The sequence below is a fragment of the Tympanuchus pallidicinctus genome, unplaced genomic scaffold, assembly GCF_026119805.1.
Source record: "Tympanuchus pallidicinctus isolate F22 unplaced genomic scaffold, pur_lepc_1.0 scaffold3, whole genome shotgun sequence".
Lineage (NCBI taxonomy): Eukaryota > Metazoa > Chordata > Aves > Galliformes > Phasianidae > Tympanuchus > Tympanuchus pallidicinctus.
The window spans coordinates 82,267,131-82,287,423 of record NW_026294747.1 but is presented as its reverse complement, the minus strand read 5'-3'; the positions used below and the strand labels follow the sequence as shown (position 1 = coordinate 82,287,423).

Sequence of the window (20,293 nt, the reverse complement as noted above, 5' to 3'; positions counted from 1 at the left end):
GAAAGAGGAGGAAAACATTGAAGCCCTTAATGCTGGACTAAATAGCCAACTAGTCTGAGTATTACAGAGAACTTTTAATAAATTCAGAAAATGGTTCTGTATTATTTTTTCCGCCAGTATATGTATTTAGTATTTACTTTCCATCACATTCTACAAAACATAACCAACACAGAGCAAGGAGAAAAAAAATAAAACTTACTGTTTGTATAGCTATTTTTATGTTATCTTACTCAGATATTAGTTCTTTGAACCAATGTACTCCCTTAAAGTTTTTACCAGAGGAAAACTGCAGGACAGAAATCAGGGCCCATAGCTTTTTCTTTTACACTAAGGTATGAGCTATCGGTGAGTACCCTGTCACACTTATGTTTGAAATAGAAACCTTCCTCAGTGAGAAGAACATTTCAGTACTGTTTCACACTTTGCTGCTGTCCTGTGGCAGAGAGAGAGGTGGGCAAACACCCCATTTGGGCCATTTGTGCTTGTAAAGAAAGTGAGAGTTCTACGCTGTTGATAGGAACCCGTATTTCAGGTGGAGCAAAGTGTTTGAAAAGCCACAAAAACTATTCAGACACATGAAACTGTAATTTCTGTAACAAAGTAGAAGTCATTGGCATGCAGGGCTGCAGGCTCTACAAGTGCTAGTTCAGCAAACTCAGTCGCCTGTGAGTTGTTTTAACTTAGAGAGAGTGTCTGTTCTCTTCCAAGTCCTTTTTTTTCCACTATTGTCTTTGTTTATCTCTGCCATATTGGGGCATATGCAACGTTCTTTCTCCAAACACACGGTATTTTCCAAGACAGATGCCAAATTCTAGTGAAAACTATGACATTACATAATTCAGGCTTTTGTGCTCCTTTTACACATTTCAAATTCCAGGAAAACCAGAGTTCCAAATTCCAGCTAAAAACAGAGTTCAAAAGTCTATTTCTTTTCAACTTTGAAAGATAACTTTGAATAATGGGCTTGTATTCATAAGATTCTGTTGGGCGCATTTCACGTAATACTAAAACTCTTAAAAGCTCAACTTTTGAAGATTTTTCTGCTGTAAGTAGTTTCTAGTATCATATTGGCATATCAAACGTAATTAAACTTTGCATAACAATCAGCACTTCACTGCAATCACAAATTGCCACATTAACATGCCAAAAGGCTTCCAGTCATTGCTAGAAAGACACAAGTATGAAAGAAATACAAGTACTTGGAAAAGTAATGAAAAGTGTTACAGATTCCTCAGAAATGGTGAACAGGAACAAGAATTGCAGTTAGTCTTAATCATTTTACATAATACCTACTAATTTCTCTACAAGAGTGCCTTAAAAAGAAAATATATATATATATATATATACACTGTATCTTTTCCTCCTTAGGTGGGCTGATTTCCAGCAGCACTGAGCACTTGCAAGTGTTTCAGAAAAAGAACAAGCTACAAGCACCTATGTTCCAAGAGACAAAGAAGCAAATGGATCTGGTTGCATTCTTTCTGCATGAAGTTGACTGTCAACTATGCCTGAATAAGAAAATAAATCTGTGAATCAAAGCTGCAGAATGCATGAGGAAGCAATGATTATGACTACTGCATCCATTAAAAAAAATGAGGCTTTTGTATTCTTGAATTTAAAAGTTTTACCTAAAAGATATCATGGACAGTGTTAGAAGCCAGCTCTTCTACTTGCCAAAAGAAATGTACTATATTTGGAAGATGAACAAATTTCCATAAAAATGTCCCAACACTGCATTCCTTTCCATTCACTTCTGTAACAGCCAGCCTTTCAATTTTGGGTCAAGGAGAAAGAAATACTTCCAGAGGGAGTATTTCTCACCAGTATCAACTCATCGGTGGCGGACATAAACAAGTTGTTTTGATCACATCACTTTGTGTTATGAATGCAAGTAAGGATGGAACTCTTAAAGCTCACACAGTATTACCCAAAGTTTCTCAGATAAGCCAAAGGAAGTCTGTACTCTACACTTATAAGTGGCAGCCTCAAGACATGGCTAACAAAGAATACCTACGTAAGCATCCACACCCAAGGGCTCCAGTGAAGGAAGCAACAGGCCAAGGCAGGCTCTGGATGCATTTTCTTACAGATTGATGGCATGTAACCACTTCTTCTTGGACACTGTATCCCATAAACACATTTCAGATAAATGCAGTTTTCTTTCTGTGCAGACTAGCAGAACAATGAACTGCTGCTGCTACTGCATGAAAAACCTTGATGGTGACAGTTTTATATATCGGTAGGAAAAATACCTCAATGTTACATGACTTGTAAGGAAAATGGTAATCAGTACGGTGATGGCAGCACAAGTGTGTTTACAAACATCAGACCTTTTACTAGCATCAGAATTATTGTTGGATGACCTTGCTATCTGATGTGGTTATGGCACAGCTGCACCTGTGCAACTCTGTACAATGCCACAAGGAAAGGAATAAAAAAAAAATCACATTAACAGATGAGTGGAAGTAAGCCTACTGGAATATAAAGTACCATGAAACAGAAGAGTACTTTTAGACAGTGCTAAATGAAAGAGTGTAATTTCTGCTCATAAATATCTGTGTAGTCAAATAAAAAATGTGAATACATTCTAAAAGAAAGTCTCACAGGAAAGAGAACCAAAAACCCCTTATTTGGGACAATGAGCTGGCTGAGTAGGATGTCAGGGGATTTTGCACCTCTACGTCAGGCAGAATTTCTATACCAAAAAGCCTCTAACTACATAGGGCTCCTTTTCCTGAGAAGGATTATAGGAAATGTGGAGCTGTAGCAAGATTAAAAGCAGACAGGGTGAAGTCTTTTACACTTGTCTTTTATTCCTCTGTTTCTAAAGTGCTCAGTAGGTCCAAATGTATTTTGAGTAAGCCAGATTTTCTCTCTCATTACCAAACCTCAAGAGCATATTGTTATTATTGCAAAGACTTTTAGACTTATAGAATTCCATGAAATCAGAATTCTCTATGCACAACAAAGGAGTGCTATCTGCATAGATAATGGAAGACTAACCATCTTGTCCCTTTTTAAAAGGGCTCTTGTGCTACCATATGCAGGAAAAAGTTTGTAAAACATCTGATGTGTCAAAAATAAAATCTACTCTCCTGTGCCTAATTGTCCTAAGGTAATGCAAGTTTAACTAGTAAGTTAATCAAGCTTACTAGATATTACATAAAACCAGACACTGTTCTACTTCTGTATGCAGTTTCACTACAGGGACTACGCTGCCTATACAACACAGGAAGCTGAAGCGTGCAGCTCCCACACAGGGACGTTTGCTTCCACGGTGTGAAGCTGTCATTCCTTTGCTTCCACCAAAGATGTGAACACTGTCATTCCTTTTGGGCTGCAACACAAACAGCAGTCAGGAACCAGCAGCTATTCCAGAAAGCACACACAGCCCTGTGCAGCCCGGAATAACCAGGCCCGATGTGGCCAACCGACTGCATCCTTCCACGAAGGCTTCACTCAGTGAGCCAGCAGCACTGCGGAGCAGTGAACTTCACTCACACCACAACCCCGGAAAGGGTCTCCGACTGCCCCTCCAGCACTCTGCTAGGTGGAGTGCTGCTGAACGTTTAAAGAAAAGAAAACAAAAAACAAAACCAGCACACACTGGGCTTACAAGTAAAATTGCGACAGGAACCTTAATATATGCAAGACCTCCTTGGCACCACATCAGCACCCCCGGCTGACCCCGCGCTGCGCCACCCCCACGCAAGATGGCGGCGGGCCCGGGGGCGGTGTGCGGCTCCTCCCGGCATGCCCCGCGGGGCCGCCGCGCTGCCTGGAGACGGGCGGGGCGGGGCGGGAGGATGCTGCGGCCGCGGGGCGAGGCGGCGGCGGGCGGAGGATGCGGCGGCAGCAGCAGCAGCTGCAGCAGCAGGCGGAGGAACGGGCGGCGATGCGGTGCTGCGCGGGGCCCGGGCCGCGCGGCGGGGGCGCGCTGACCACGCTGCTGCTGACAGGTCGGTCACGGCGGCGCGGAGAGCGGGCGCGGGCCCGGCTGGAGTGCGCGACGGCTCCGGCTCCGTCGGCTTTCCTTCCCCCGCGGGTCGGTGCGGCTACGGTTCGCCCCGAGGGCGGCCCGCCAGCCCCGCCGCTGTGGAGGCCGGGGAGGTTCGGCGGCACCCGCGGAGGGCCGGGCCCTGGCGCGGAGGCGCTGCGCGGTCGGGTGGCTCCGTGCCGGGAGCGGGGCCGCCGCCTCCTCGCGCTGGGACGGGCGCTCGGCCCCCTCCTGCCCCGCGCATAGAGCGGCCTTTCGCGTCCCGTCCCGCCCCGCCCGTCGGAGCTATTTACCAGCCCGAGCGCTTGGTGCAGCTGTGGCGGGACTGGAGTTGCGCAGGTTTTCCTTTCGCTCCCTCGTCATGTAAATAACGGCTGTCACGTAACGCTCCGATCTCGCACCCGCAGGGTTCCACAGAGTGAAAGACTTCCAGCTGCTCCAGCCGCCCGCAGCCGGCAGTGCTGGCAGGGCTCTGCTGTACGCCAGGGCAGCAAAATCTGCTGCTAGATCTAAGTTTATTTCTGCAGGTTGTTTTATGATGTGGGGGATCGGTGGCGTATCATTTGAAAAACAACAGTTTGCTCAATATCTTCTTGGGTAACACTTGAATAAACATCGAATACTTTACGTGTGTGACAGTACTTGTCATAGGGTACTGACAGCAGGTGTGTCATGAGGCACCAGAGATAGCACAGATGCATTTAGCGCCTAAGCGCTAGCTGGTGTGTGCAAGGATAAAACTCTGAATCTGCTGGGTAGAAGGTACTGCGAGATACTGCTTTCTCCTAATGTGGAAATTTGTCCTGCCTCTCCTGTCTCCCTCTACAGAGCGCAGCTGTGGCATAGCAACAAGGGGAAAACTATGACAGTCCTGAGGTGAACTCTCTGTCAGCTAAGATACTAAGTCTGAAAAGGCTGTACTGAGATGAGCTTCTTGAAGCTGAGTTGTGAGCTTAAACCAGGCTCTCCAGTAGAGGAAGAAGTTTTGAGGACTTCTTTAGGGTTAATTTTCCACGTCAGACTTTCTTAACTTCAAACAGCAGAATAGATTGCTTGAGAGTGGTACAAAAAAGGAAATGTGAACAGTATGAAATTTTTGTTAGTGATACTTATACAACATTTTATCTTCATCAGAACAGGATTTTGCAATGTGTTTGTACTGAATTCAACTCCTGCATAGACTCTTGCAATTCAGATGACATGAACTGTCTCAAGTGCTAGCTTGATTTTTTTTCTCCTGTAAGCAAAAAAAGTAACATTGTTTTCATCATACGTCTCCAATGTCAGCCCTCCAGCTGAACCCACCTCCCAGCTTTCCCAGAACCTGACCCCCACCTGACAATGTGGAAGAACGTCCAACCAGGATTGCTGGCCTCAAGAAAAGCCACAGCCCTGCATAACAATCCTTCCTCTTCACTTTTGTTCTTTAGCAGATGATGCAGTACTGCAACACTGCTTAAGCACAAAAATACATCTTACAGACAAAAACTGAACATGGGAAGAACCACAAGGCCCGTGATTAGATTTGAGCTCTCTTTTACTAATAGAGATCAGGTTTACCTGTTTCTCTTGTAGCAACTGACCACAGAAGAAACCTGGCTTATGTTTTTTGTGCTTGTTGAAGATCTGTGAAATATATACTTGGAAGCTTTTTGAAGGAGGTGGTTTGCTGCCAGAAGTCCAGGTTATTGGCCACTCCGTCTTGACTTCTTCCTTCCCCCATAGAACATTAACTCAAAATTCAGGGACTTCCAGAGACTTCAAGAATTTAAAGAAGAATTTCAGAGTCCCACATTTGATCCCAAGTATTGCACTCAAACTGAAGGAACTGACTCTCAAGTAATAGCTGGTGATCATCTCCAGTGCTAGGAAAAATGGATCTTGACATTGTTGTAAGTGACAGTTAAGGTTAAACTTTCCTAATACAAATTAGACAGTTGTTCTTTTCTGTTACAATAAAAGACATGGTAGAAGTTTATGTGAGAAAAGTACAGCTATTCTGCCATACTAGAGTTTGTCAGGCCTGTGAATTGTCCCCATTCTCTGCTTGTAAAGAATGTGTGGTCATCAAAAAGTTAGTTGAGTGAGGATGACCATTTTGCAGTTGCCTTGTATTTCTTGAGTGAAAGATTAGTTGTAGGTGATCCGGAATCTCTGTTTTGAGCCAGTAATGGGGATCAGTAGAGCAACTGAGTCATATTGTTCCTTCCCTATGAAGGTGGTCAAAATAAAGAAGGAGCTTATTAGTTCTCACTTCAAAAGCTGTCATTGTGTAGTCACATTCATTTGGCCTGAAGCTGCCAGAAAATGCTTTCCTTCCCTTCTGTGGTTAGTGTGTTCCAGTACTTTCCTTCTGGGCACTCAATCACTTGTACAGTGCCAGTGAATAGGGTCATCTGGCTGAGAACTAGTCCACACACAAGCAAAAATTGTTCTCTGTAATCTGTTTACTGTTCAGGATCATTATAGGGTTGTTTGCACTGGTGTGTGTGCTGTATGGCCAAGGTTGAGCTGGGATTCCCCTTCTTCAGCAGAAAGGATGTTAGATGTTAGAAATGCTAGTTTGAAACAACTATGAAGTCACAGGCTATCGAGACAAGGATTTAGGAGTGAATCCCTGCACTATAAGGACAAAGAAAGATTTCATCCTCATATAGGGCTCTAAGTATCAGCTAGTGATGATGATGCCTGTTAAGTCTTTGTACTGGTCTGGAGCAGATCTATAAATCAAATCTATTGTCAGGGAGTACTTGCTTGAATAAATAATTGTAGAAGGGAAGAGTCATTCCATTAGTATGCTTTTCATTACAGAAGGTCATTATTTATGGGTAGTACAGTTTAGGAGATGTCTTAGAGATCCTAAAGCCAAACTGCAAGAGGTTAGGAATTTATCTTCTAGTTGTAAATTATAGTATGTAAAGAAAGGCCTATTTTTGTTCATGATGTATTTATACTTGGCCAAGAGTTCCTTACAGAACTTCAGACATTAGTCACCACGATAAAGCCCTCTCTTCAGAAGAGAGGTTCTTAACAATCAAACTGAGAAGAACAAATTTTGAAGAAGACAAGAATATATAGTTTGCTACTACTTTTGGATTCTTCTGAAGTAGATATTGATAAATTAACATAAGGTCTTGGGATGAACATGCTTTCATTGCTGAATAACCAATATCCTATCACACTGCTGTCTCAGTAGTGAAGAAGAAACTCAGGTCTGGTAACTGTTTAATTGTAATACCTAATAATAATACTGGTAAAAATAGGGCAACTTTCCATGTCCATTGGTTCATGACTGTAGCTACATTGCACATTTCCTTCCAGCTAAATAGTAGAGACTCTGCCTAAATATTGTTACAATTGAAATACAAACAATCAAAATGTCTTTTTACTGTAGATTATTTTTAGTGGCTGTCTAAGCCATGAAGATGGGAAATTAGAGAGAACCAAGAAGTAAGGTAGGATTCTCAAGATCTTGAAATGTGAAGATGTTACAGTCATGAATGAACGGAACAGAAACAGGTAACCATTACCTACTGAACACAGATAATTATAGGAACATTTATAGGGATGGAACTATGGAAGAGGGGGGAAATGCAGGGTTTTGAGAAGTGAAGCTGTGTGCTGCATTAGTAATGTGAGAGATTGAGGGGAGATCCTTGCTAAGGAAGCAGTAAGGAGGACAGGGAGTAAGTAGTGCAGAATGGTGGGCAAATGTTCGAGGACAGCACAGCAGTGGGGAAGGTGAATTGGTCTGTGGTGCTCAGGCCCTCTGCGGATTGTGATGTGGGCAGAACTTGCTGGGGATATCTTTTCTGGTTAACATTCTGCTGTTAAATATTCATATTTAAAACCTTCATATAAAACCTATGCAAATATCATTAAAGAAGAAGGGCCCTGTAGATCAAGTCCCATACCCAGGGCTGTCAGTTGCTCCTGTGCGTGCCTTGGCAGCTGGTAACATGTAGAAAACTGAAGAGTCTGACACCATTAACCTTGCACTCACACTGAGAAGAAAGCTGATCACTTTATCTCTAGGATTTCTCTTTGATAAAAATGAGTACGAACCCCTGCACTCTTTAGTATAAGGCCTCTTTTGTTGTCCTTTAATCACATTCACAGATCTTCCCTGAGCTTTCTTCATGTTGTCACTGTGCTGCTTGAAGGCTCCGTGTAAATGCCAGACAGCATTTGAACGGTGATTGTATCTGTGTCAAACACAACAAGAAAATCTCCCTGCTACTCCTTGGTGCGCTTGTTCATTTATTAGCTGTTCTAAGCAGTGTTCTACAGAAAGCTTCTGTTCAACCAGCTTCTGTCATTACCTGCCACATCTGCCTAGTTTCTGTCATCGCAGTTCGGGATCCTTGAATTGCATGCTCTGTAATCTAAGTATGGCATGCATTCTTTGTTCCTGGGTATGCATTTGCTTTTTATGCTACTGAAGAGTACATCAGCAACCACCTTAAACCTACCAAACAGCTCAGTGTTCTGTGTAGTGGCTTGCCATTTCCAGTACTTATTAAACTCCCTGCTTTTGCTTTTATCTGCTAATCATAGCAGTATATACATATATTCAGGTCATATATCTATAATTAAATATTCCAGTAGCATAAGACCAGTGCCAAAACATTGTGAGATTTTTGTGAGAAATTTGATATAACAAATGAATACCCATCAGACCAGTTCTTTTGCTAGAGATTCCTGTTCCTTATGGTGAAAACTGTTGAATGGGCAGTATGTCCCATTTCACACCTTCCATTTAAAATCAAATAGATGGTGATATATATATATATATATATGTATTTATATTAAAACATTACACTGTAAAGTGTGGCATCTGATGAACAGACATACTTTTCCAGCTCCCATGTGGACTGCTGCATAGCATACCCACTGCTAAGGATAGGAAACTTGTGGGCAAGTCAAAGACAGTGGACACTTCTAGTTAGAAATGCCTCTTGGAACCTGTCTTTTTTATTATTCTTATTGTGCTTAAAGTTGTCCACGTGATTTAGCATTTGGTTTCTTGCAGTGCTGGGTGATGTGCTGCATGTCCAGGGGTGACATGTTGGTATTGCTGTCTTTATCAGACAAATCTGTGGGCTCATCAAAAGAATCAGTTTGAAAAGATGCATTAAACCCCTGTTTGTGATTAGTACTCTTCTCCATTTAATTTTTCATTAATCAAAACTGGTGTTAATTGTTTTGCTGGGGATTGGGGATAGCTGAAAACACTCAAATTTCCTCATTCATTCATCCATTTGGAATACTGGAACAACTTCAGTTTTCCTTTTTTTTTTTTTCTTTTTAAATTTCTTGAGCATTCTTAGTATTGCTAAAAATTTGCACTAAAGGTCATGGGCAGCATTGAGTGGGACAACCCATAGGATTGTTATCTTAAGACAGTCCGTGGTATCAATTCAGCAGGGAGTATATGTTTTTTTTGCTAAACTGGATCATTTATGTATATTGAAAATATAAAAACCTTAATGAATTCAGAATTTAGAAACATTACTGTACTGGTATGGCTAGTATTCAGTACAAAGGGGGTTTCGTTACACTTTAACCTCAATTAAATGTAGGTATTTGTGGTAAATTAGCATTAATAAACGTCTCAGCCACGTGCATAAATTCAGTGTATGTGTACCTTGACTGGTGCTTGAAGGTCTGTTGACCTCCTAAATCCAATGCAGTGTCAGTGAGGGAATAGCTGGCCAGAGCAGCTATGCCAGCAGAAATTTCCACACATTTTTAAGCTTCTGGTATAAAAGATAGTTGCATATTTAGAATGCATGTTTGTCAACAAAGATGTATCTGAGACAAAGTACTGCTCCTTGTTTCTGACACAGCTATTTTTATACGCAAGTTAAGATGTTAGTCTGATAACTTCTGGCTGCAGTTTGTATTCCTTGAAGTATGTCAAAAAACCCACTATTTATTATGGCCATTCTCCCATTCCTAGCATCTCACTTGCGGTCCCCTGTATCTGCACTTTTAGTTGCTTGTAACTATACAAATAGCTGGTGCATCATTCATCACAGAGGAAGAGGAGCAAAAGAACAAAAAGCCGGAGGTGAAGAAGGAGCTTCTTCAGGTGGTTCTGCTACAGCTGACAAAAAAAAGCTCTGCTGTTGCTTTCACTCTCCTTTGTGCTTTGCTCTTCACCACATTTAAACCTTGTGCCCTCGGCTGTTCTGATTGAAATGTTTCAGGCAGTTCTCTGGCTGTGCAGGATGAAGAGAACTACTTTTTGACTGATTCTTTTCTCAGTGTAGATTATTGGTTATGCTGCAAGGCAAGACGTTCAGCCCCACGTGCTGGTGTCCTCATATAAACAAAGCCGTGCTCTTGGTTATGTTACTTTCTCTATTTTGGTCCTAATATATTATGCTAGCAAAAGTAACTTCTAGCGTGTCTTTTTGTCTGCATTTGAGATTTTACCAGTGCAAATGTATTTATCACAGTGCCTTGTTTTATTTCTTACCAGTATAATTATGTCAGCAGAAGGGTCTACAGACGCGTAAGCGTTTAGAGCAAACTTACTGCACTTATTTGGAGAATGAATGTCAAAATGTGATCATTAGGAATAATATTATATACTGATAAATATTCGTGTCAAACACCATCATTTTCTTACCTGAGATTCATAAGGTCTGACTAAATACAAAAGCAGGTTGAGAAGGCATCTGATCCCATCTGATATGTAATTTCTGGAAGTCTGTTGATTTGACTAATTTTTTTTTTTTTTTCATTTGTTTTATTCTGAAAAGCTTTTTTGTTAAGCTCTGCTGATGGCAGTAATGGAACTGTTAACTGGAAGACTAAGCAAGCCAACAGTTATATTATCAGCAGAATAAAGGCTGTTGAGAAGAATGGTGAGTTTAGGTCATAAATTTAAGCCCCATGTTGGTTCAGTCAAATATGCTTTTAATATTACTCTTGCTTTTTCAGTCATGTCCTTGTTTTAGGAATAAGGTGCTATTTCAAGGTAAGTAATTTGGAAGATTTTGCATTTCTTCATTCTTGTAAGCATTTGCAGATCTGTGGGTGTATGTGAGTTCTCCCCAACTTTTCCTGATGCAGCTATAGCTATGCTTGAAATAATGGCTGTGTGTACACCTAATATTGCATATTTTCTTACTGCTGCTGTTTGCTTGGAAATATCTCTGCAGCTTGCTTAATACAGTAACTTTTCTGAAATGATTGAAAAGAATCCCTGTGTATGCATACCTAAAAAGACTATTTTATTGTCTTTTGTGATATACACAGAATGATTGTAGCCATGGTACACTATCAAGAAAGCTGTCATTGCATTAACTTCCCATCCAGGTAGGCAGTATAAATTGCCCCTAAATCAAGGAATTTATAGGATTTCTGCTAAAAGGCAATGGGGGAAAGAGCTCAATGAAATTTACAGAGAAAGTGTGTGGTTGTTTTTTTTTTTTCCTGAAAATCATCAATATACAGACTCTAACAAACATGGTGAATCTTCTGAATTTTCTGTGGGCTAGAGGCATTTGTATCTGATGTACAAGCTCTGCTGTGTGGCTGTTAACAGCTTCTGGACTGGAGACTGATACAGTCCTGGCTGAATTCCTGGCTGTGCCCGTGCTCAGCATCTCTACAAGAAGGACAGCTGGGACAGTTTCTCTACATGGTTCAAAGAAAATGGTGTATGTTTTGTTGTGATCTCATGTAGTGAAAAATGTAGATTTCTCCTCTGTAGTTTTATTGAAATCTTTCAGAATCCCCAGCCAACACGTGCTTGGCAGTTGCTGTATGAGATAAGCATCTAGAGATTGCTTTGTGTGTTCAGCTTCATCCGTGGATCATTTAGGACGATTACACATTCCTCTTTAGTCTGAGGCAATCTTATAAAATTAATTGTGGGTTCTAAAAGCCTCTGGAGAAAATAGCATTCCACATGTTCCATTATTGGAAAGCTGTGATTACTGTTGTAAGCTGAAGGCACATCAGGTCCCTTCTGATTCTGAAGGAAGTTTGCTGGGGAAAAAAAGGTGAGCTTTTCTGACAGATAAGGAGGAGGGCAAGAAGTTTGCGATTCTTAACCTCCAGAGTTGTGTCATTACACTGTATCTGTCATTGTAAGATTTATTTTTTTTTTTCCTTTGAAGAAGCATTATTTTCATGCCTGTATCAGTGATCTTAGTGAAAATCCACTAAGGATTTTAGTATACTTAGTATGCTTACCTTAGCAGGGGAGAGTGACTCATTGCTAGGGATATGTGAGTGGCAATAGATTTCTTATCAGATATAAGAAATACATTGTTGAAATTGACAACTTCTGTCACTTCTGGTACTATTAACTTCATTCCTTTCTAAAACTGTGATTTATGGAGAAGATCTACATTGTTTTCTCTGGTCTTTCTGTTTGGAACTGATCTTCACTGTAGAGTCCAAGAACCATTACTGGAAAAAAAAAATATATATATATATATATATTTGAGATTTATCACATTTTCAACCAGCTACTGTATTTTTCTCAGCTTTTCTGCTCTGTGAAGAATCTCATTAATGTCATAGGTACCCTTCCAGCTTTTCTTGAAGGTATTCTGAAAGCATTTGAAGTTTTCTTGTTCTATTTATGGCTTATTCACAGAAGCAAATGCAGAAGTGTTTGGGATCATTAACTTACTTTAATTTTGCAAATCAAAGTCTACATAACTACAATTATGATAACTAGTTTATTAACCAAAAAATTGTTCTGAACTAAATTTAAATTCCAAGGTCAAATTTAATTATTTTCTTTAAGATAAAATCTTGCTGCCAATTCTATTCAGTACTGTCAAAAGGAACTTCTAAAACTGTGAAAGAACAACTCCAATAAGCAGATCATTACACAGATAAACAGGGGAGCATGAGTACGGCTGATAATTTTCCAACCAGTTTTGTGTAAATTAGTAGGAAAATAGCTGGTTCTTACTTCAAGCCAGGCATCTAACACTTCCTAACAGTAAAAAGATCCTGTCATCAATCCTTAGAAGAGAATTCATTATTTATGGTGTCTTACTGAGGCAGTGATGTTCAATGGAAATTTTCTAGCTGTGGAATTTGATCGATGGTGTATCGAGAGGTTGAGGCCATTTAATTCTGAATATCAGCCTGAGAAGATTGGGATGTATACAACTAAACATAGAGCTCTGCAGTACAGATGTTTGCTCTCTTGGCTGCACTGAGTGGAGATCTAGAGAGAGCAGTGAGGAATCTAGGACATGATTCATCTCATTCTACAGGAGAAATCAAATTAATCAACCCCTAGAAGCGTCTGTTTCTCTTTGCTGACTATAAAAGGAGCGGGCTGACTCAGTGGTGGATGTTGTTTCTGTAGGCATCTAAAATTAGGTGAGATAGATTCCACAAGGAGTACGTGGTACGAGGGGTGGAATATCTGTGATTAATTCCTAATTAGTAGTGTTTCTTTTAAGTGGATCTGAAACGAGAAGATTGGTATAATGATGAGTCTGAGGAAATGTTAGCAGGTTTAGAAAACTGAGCTTGATACAAACCTCTGGTATTTGTTGCTCATTGATCCGAGCATTGAAATCAGCTCTTTCATCTACTAGGAGCTATGAGATTGTTCCTATGAGTTTTTTCGACAACTCCAAAATCTCTTTGAGGATCTCTCTTCCATAATACAGTATTGCCATGCAGTATGGCCTCCAGATGTAACCTCTCCTGAAGTTTCTTTCAATTAGCAAGCAAGGCAGGCACTGTATCTCTGTGTCTGTGGCTTATCTTTATTTACCACTTATGTAATCCTCATTTAATGTACAAAGTTTATCACAGTGATTGATTCTTGCAGGTCAGTGACCTTGAATAATAATATGGAATAGTAATATGACCAAGTTAAAATCCTGTGAGACATCTGTTAGAGCTATATTCTCCACCTATCCTTGAAATTGAAACTTGCCAATCAAGTGCATTTTATACATTTAATGTGTCATTTCCAGTTCACTAAAATATACCTAAGAAGACATACTTTCTGCATCCAAGTTTGTAATTGCGCAAAAACGGCATATTGTTCTAAAATGAGTTTCCTTCAATTTTAAGCTTTGAATCCTATAAGATGTGGCTTTGGTGGTTTTTTTTTGTTTATTTGCAGTTGGTGTCACCTGACTGACCCATAATTACCAATGCCATTTTCAATACAAGCATGAGATCTTCAGGTATAAGCTCTCCAAGCAAATGTTTATGTGTAGGATATTTGACCCTACTGGTGCAAGAAAATCTAGCTGTAAGGACTTGTGTAAATCCTTACCTGAAGTGAATTGCTTTGCTTTTTTCTGCCCTAGAACTGAAAAAATCTGCTATTTTTGTTTAGTGAGGAATCTGGGCCATTTATTGCTAAAATTCCTCTGAATTCCTCATATTCCTTACTTGTATTGTAAAACATTAAGGAAATGTGATTGTATCACTTGTTTAATATGCTTTTATTTGTGTAATATTGCAAATAAACCAAGTATAAAAATTACAGTGGGCTCCCTCCGTTTTTTTTCCTTGTAATAAAAATAAATAAGTTGTGCTACTTACAAAATCCTAATGCAGCCAGTTTTGCTTATTGCAACTTTGGAAGGGATCTTGTGAGGGAAAGAAAGTTTGCTCTGCATTCTGTTCTTAAATCCATGCAGCCTTTTAAAAACTTATTAACAGGTATCTAATATGTGTTGCTTTCCTTTTCCCAGATGCCCGCGTTGCTATTGAAATGCATGCAGTATGATCTGGAGCATGTCTCATTTTTGCTTTGTTCTGTCTCTTCTCTTTCCTTCTGCTTTTCAGTGTACACGATTCTGTCTAAGGTGCACTCTGATCGGAATGTATACCCTTCTGCTGGAGTTCTTTTTGTTCATGTTTTGGAGAGAGAGTACTTTAAGGGGGAATTTCCTCCTTACCCAAAGCCTGGTATGGGATGCTAAGATCTTCCATATTACGTGAAAATGTTGAGAAAAATGTTTGAAAGACTTAAACATATTTAACATGTGTTGCAGTGAAATGTGTAATGTGCAAAGGATAGTTTTTGTTTCTATTGAGATATCTTCAAATGTTTTCTGTTTTGTTACCAATTGTGAAATGATGCATATACCCATGTTCTGAGAAATGTACTTAATTTGAAAAGGCATAACAACTGTGTATCAGAGTTTAAGGAGGATACATTTTCTTTGCTTTCCATGAAGTATGAATTGGTGGAAGGGTAATAATCATTTGATGAAAATGCCTTCTATTTGATCAGTCTTCCAGAAGTAATATGAAGGAGCTTGACGAAGGGGGCATTTTCAAGTATACAGTGATCTTGAGACAGAAGATGAAAATAAATATGAGGCTATGCAATGATTTTTTTTTTTTTTTTTTCATTGAAAACAAAACCTTTTTTTGGATTCAGACTGAGTTCTATATTTAGGCAGAGTTTAATGTTATTAGGCAGTTAGCTTGCAGGGAGAGAGTGTTATTTCTTGTATATGTTGTTTTGACACTCATCTAAGTTAAAGCCAAAGGATTGATCAATGGCAGGGCAGAATATGAATAAACAAGCTTAGGAGGGGAAAAGAGAAAGAGAGAACATCTTGTCCTACATTAATGAAAGGGAATGAATATATGCATAGGTTTTAAAATTATTATTATTATTTTTTTAATGTAGTACGAACACATGCTCTACTCCTATATTAAAAAAAAAAAAAAAAAAAAGGAGAAAAAGATTGAGCACTTACTGGTTATGGATTGATGGGTTGTCCTTCAGATCCCCACAGCCCCAATCTGCACCATTCGCCTGCAGCATTAGCTTGAGTTCACATGGTTTGAATTTTCTGACCAGCAGACAGACTGTGATCATATCAGAACTTATAAGAACATATCAGAACTTCAATTACTATGCCAGTAGATCACTGTTGACAACCCAAGGGAGTTGAGAGGAAGGTCGCATTGCACCTTGCTGGTGGGTTAGTGTGGCTTTCCTACTGTTCTGGTCCTCTTACCCACAGCCAGATGCGAAAAAGCAGCCTGAAAGCTAGTCACTGTTTGGCAGCTGTATGTATGTGTCCCTCAGATGGAGATGATCGTCCTCCTTCCTTCCCTGGGCTACTTTTCTTCCCTCAATGGCAGCCTGCTGTCAGCTTCAGATGTCACCATCTGACAATCACTGCAGGTGCCACTTCTTGGCTGAGCTTGAGGGCTTCAGTGCACGTGTGTGTGAATAGGTGCAGAATGGGTCTGCTTGGCTCTGTGCCACTGAGGATCTGCAGGTCCTCAGCCATGGCTGATTTCATCTGCAAAAGCTAAAATAAGCAGTTGAAACCAGCCACTGGGAAGAGTACCAGTAGGAAACACAAGAATTGCTCTTGCAGTTTGGATTCAGGGGGTCTCAGAGACTGCATCTGAACTATGGGCAAGTGTGGCCAACTGTGGATGCATTTTGCAAGCACGTCTCTTCCTCTTTTTGAATTAACTTATTATCTTAAAAAAAATCGTCTGTCAGGCTGTTTGTGCTGAAGGTTTTTATGTCTAGATAACAGAAGCTTTTAAGCATCAATGGTTACACGGCTGCACTTTGTGCTAAGCCCTTCCAGGCACATTGTTAAAGTGAAATAAATAAGCAAAAGTAACTAAGAAACGTTTTTCATATAATCACCAAGATTGGAAAAGATCTCTAAGATCATCCAGTACCACCGTCCACCTATAACCAATATTTCCCATCCAACCATGTCCCTCTGTACAACATCTAAGCTTTTCTTGAACACTCCAGGGATGATGACTGTCTTCCATGCATACCTCCCTGGGCAGCCCATTGCAGTGCCTGACCACTCTTTTGGAGTTGTTTTTCCTAGTGTCTTGTCTGAATCTCCCCTGACATGACCAGAAGCCATTCTCTCTAGTCTTACTTCTAGTTTCATGGGAGAAGAGACTGACTCCCACCCCATCACAACCTCCTTTCAGGCAGTTGTAGAGAGCAGTAAGGTCACTCCTGAGCCTCCTCTCCTGACTGAACAATCCCAGCTCCCTCAGCCACTCCACATCACACTTGTGTTCCAGACCTCTCACAGCTCTGTTGCCCTTCTCTGCACACACTCCAGGACCTCAATGTCTTTCCTGCAGTGAGGGGCCCAAATCTGAACACAGTACTCAGGGTGTGGCCTCACCAGTGCTCAGTAGAGAGGAAAATGTTTGAGAATTAAAGGACTGAGACCTTTGTGCTTTTGTCAGTAGGGAGGTTAGATGGTTTGATCCTAGGTAGAGCTGAAAAATCAGACCCAGTAGCTCTGAGCTAGCTGAAAGTCTAGGAAGTACAAGAATGTTCATCTTTGTAGCTGGTTTATTTTTTAAATATGAATTTCTTGGTGCTTACAAATGTTGAACAAGAAACCAAATAATTCTGATGTATTAAAGATTGGCAATTTTTTTTTTTCTCTTTGAACGTGTTTGGAAGACATAGCTGGAAGTCAGAATAAGATTTTTCCTAATTGAAATATCAAAATTAATGCATATAACTTTTTGTTATAAATATTCTAATATTGCTTTTCCTATCTAGGTGAAATAAGCAATGATCCTATAACGTTTAATACCAATTTAATGGGTTACCCTGACCGACCTGGATGGCTCCGCTATATACAAAGGACACCATACAGCGACGGAGTGCTGTATGGTTCACCAACTGTAGAAAATGTGGGCAAGCCAACCATCATTGAGGTATTTTCTTGTTTGTCAACAGGTATTGCCTCTTGGTTTGTGAAAACAAAACAAAAACAGCTTATAAATAACTGTACTTATTCAGATTATTTGAGTTCTGAACTTTGTAGCGTTCTACCCTAAACATGGGCCAGACTGGGAAATATTGTATTCAATCAATAAACAGGTTTTAATTTTTTTTAAATTAGATTGTTTTTCATCAAATATTCTCTGGCTCATTATTTGTATTTATTGACAGATTTTATTTTAATTTGCAGTTTCATGTATCTAATTCAGTTGTTAAAGTTGTTGACAGTCCCCTACATTATTTTTGACAGTCAACTATCCAAATGCTTAAAAGCATCGATTATTCACTGAGCAGCAGTTGAAAGGGAAAAATATATATATATTTGCTCTACTTTGTCATGTGTATCATAGCAGAATGAGTGAGACACCATGCAGTTCATAGTGTCAAGGAAAATCTACTAATTAAACTTGCTTCAGACATTTTGCTTCTTCAACTGTACTTTTGTCTTAAGCCTTTGATGAGATTTTTTCTCTAAATTGTGTTTGATATAGTTGTCATCCTCGAGAATGACAACTCTAAAAGTTAAGTTATATGGCAGATAATTTTACTCACGCTAATTCACTTTTGATTTCAGCATGACTAATCACATCTGCAAAATTAATCGTGTGCAAAAGTACTTGCAGACTTCAGTTAGCTTTCTGTAGAGGAAACCATTATTTTAAATTGTCTTTTTTAAAATGGCTTGTGCTTTTACATTCGAGGGTCTAAATCAAGATCTACACTGCACAAATGAGCACAAGCCTATATTTGAACTGAGTCTTGTCTAGCATACAGATTACTTCATTGTGGACCTATGTTTATATGTGGCTTTTGAATTAATTCCTTCCAATGAGATGAGAGCAGGTTGCATTTTTTTCTGCTTCTAGTAGAAAAGCTTCCTGCTACCATCTGAGAATCTGAGAAAGGCAGTTGCATATTCTTGGCCTGAATCTTAATTTCATCATGCCATAATGCCTGAGGTGATGTCGTGGGTAGGTAAATCAGTTGGATGAGACCTTGTAATTAGAAGGGCCTGATATCATGCTTAGAATGGATAACAAAGGAGATTAGCTCCTTTGAAAGCTGTGTAATGACAGTTTTATTTGAATGGATACTGAGCACATGGGCAGTTTCCACCATTGCTGCTTTACTAGCCAGAGCGATACAGATGTCCAGACTAGCAACCGTCATTGCTGAAGTGCAGACTGAAAATGGCTATATTCCTTTTGATATGTGGATTTTGTACAACCAGAGATTTGCTCTACCTCTCTTCTAGTAAAACAAACTGAACTGTGAATCTAAAGAGAAAGGTGGGTTTTATTTATTTTGTGAAAGATTTATTACCTTTCAAGAAATAAAAAAGTAGAGAAAATAGTAGTAGTGGTATCCAAGCTCATTCTGTATTTGTTATGAATGAGTGCATGATTGTAGTTCAGTTTCTGAGTACTCATGCAGTAACCACAGAGAACTCTGACATTTGTGACATTTCAGGCACCTCATATATTTAAAATACAAGATTGGTGTCCTTGTGTAATTAGATAATGGGTACCTAAGTTTCTAAAAAAAAAAAAAAAGAAAGGCATGAGAGTTGCACCTATCTGCTAGTTTTCAGTTTGTCTACAGTAACATATTTCAGTATTTGTTCAAAACTACTTGTGTTAGAATGCTTATGAATCCATTCATGGAATAAAAACTCACTGGGACTAGAACTAAAACTAAATCCCCTTCCCAAAGACTGCAATTGCTTGGCTCCCAATAATCTTTTATTCATGTTTCTAGTTAGTTTAGATCCCTAAGGGCTATCAATGAATGTAGATTTCAGTACTGGGGGTGTGGGTTGGAATGGAAAATGAAGAAACCCATCTTTGCTTGTGGTTCTTTTTACATCAAAGGTAACAGGAAAGAACATACATGTATGGCAGAAAACTTTTATCTGGACCAAAATGTATTACATTTGGATATATCCCATAGATAACTGCATTTGTCTATAGACTGATAGAGAAAATTGTGGTGTCCTGACTTAAACTGTATCAAACAGGAGAAAAAGCATTTAGAAGATGATAAGCATTTTTAAGTTGCTCATTTTCAGTATTTCCTTTACCTAATCTTGGTATTTCCATCATCATTTTGTAATAATTACTTTTTTATTCTAGATCACTGCATATAACAGGCGTACTTTTGAGACAGCAAGACATAATTTGATCATTAATATAATGTCAGCAGAAGGTATGTACAGAAAGTAGCTTGTTGAGGTTTGAACTGAATAATCCAAAAACTTTTGGACCCCGGTTCTTTTAAGATAAAGAACAACGTATAGTTGTCTGGGCTTCAAACCAAATGTAGGGGCACAAAGGGGATGTAAGACAGGTTTTCCTCTTTTGATTCATTTTTTTACTTTTATCTAAATTGTTTCTGTCAGGTAAAACCATGTCATGGTGCTTTAAAGTACTTCATGTTTTTTGAAAGAACAAATTTCATAATATAAAATATTTCTGCACAGCAGAACTTTCTACAGCAATCTGCAGTTGAAACTGTGCATTCAGATTTTCTGGTAG

The 20,293-nt window shown here is 39.6% G+C and overlaps 1 protein-coding gene and 1 long non-coding RNA gene across 7 annotated transcripts in view; one reads left to right on the top strand and one right to left on the bottom strand.

Annotated features, from left to right (window-relative positions):
• LOC128085279 (uncharacterized) overlaps positions 1-4,557 on the bottom strand; it is a 32,136-nt gene extending 27,579 nt beyond the window's left edge. The window contains exon 1 of one of the 2 annotated variants that reach the window (XR_008208870.1): positions 4,291-4,557. This is a non-coding gene — a long non-coding RNA (uncharacterized LOC128085279). Of the gene's footprint in view, positions 1-3,637; positions 3,762-4,290 lie in introns of those variants that run through there. The other variant, XR_008208869.1, reaches the window with a different exon arrangement.
• Positions 3,823-20,293, top strand: part of SGCE (sarcoglycan epsilon) — a 30,437-nt gene continuing 13,966 nt past the window's right edge. For 3 of the 5 annotated variants that reach the window (XM_052692401.1, XM_052692402.1, XM_052692400.1), the window contains exons 1-5: positions 3,823-3,959; positions 10,768-10,872; positions 14,795-14,917; positions 17,535-17,692; positions 19,892-19,964. In XM_052692401.1, the coding sequence (XP_052548361.1) occupies positions 3,845-3,959; positions 10,768-10,872; positions 14,795-14,917; positions 17,535-17,692; positions 19,892-19,964 (574 nt within the window). In that variant the 5' untranslated portion in view covers positions 3,823-3,844. The remainder of the gene's footprint in view (positions 3,960-10,767; positions 10,873-14,794; positions 14,918-17,534; positions 17,693-19,891; positions 19,965-20,293) is intronic. The other 2 variants (XM_052692404.1, XM_052692403.1) reach the window with 2 other exon arrangements.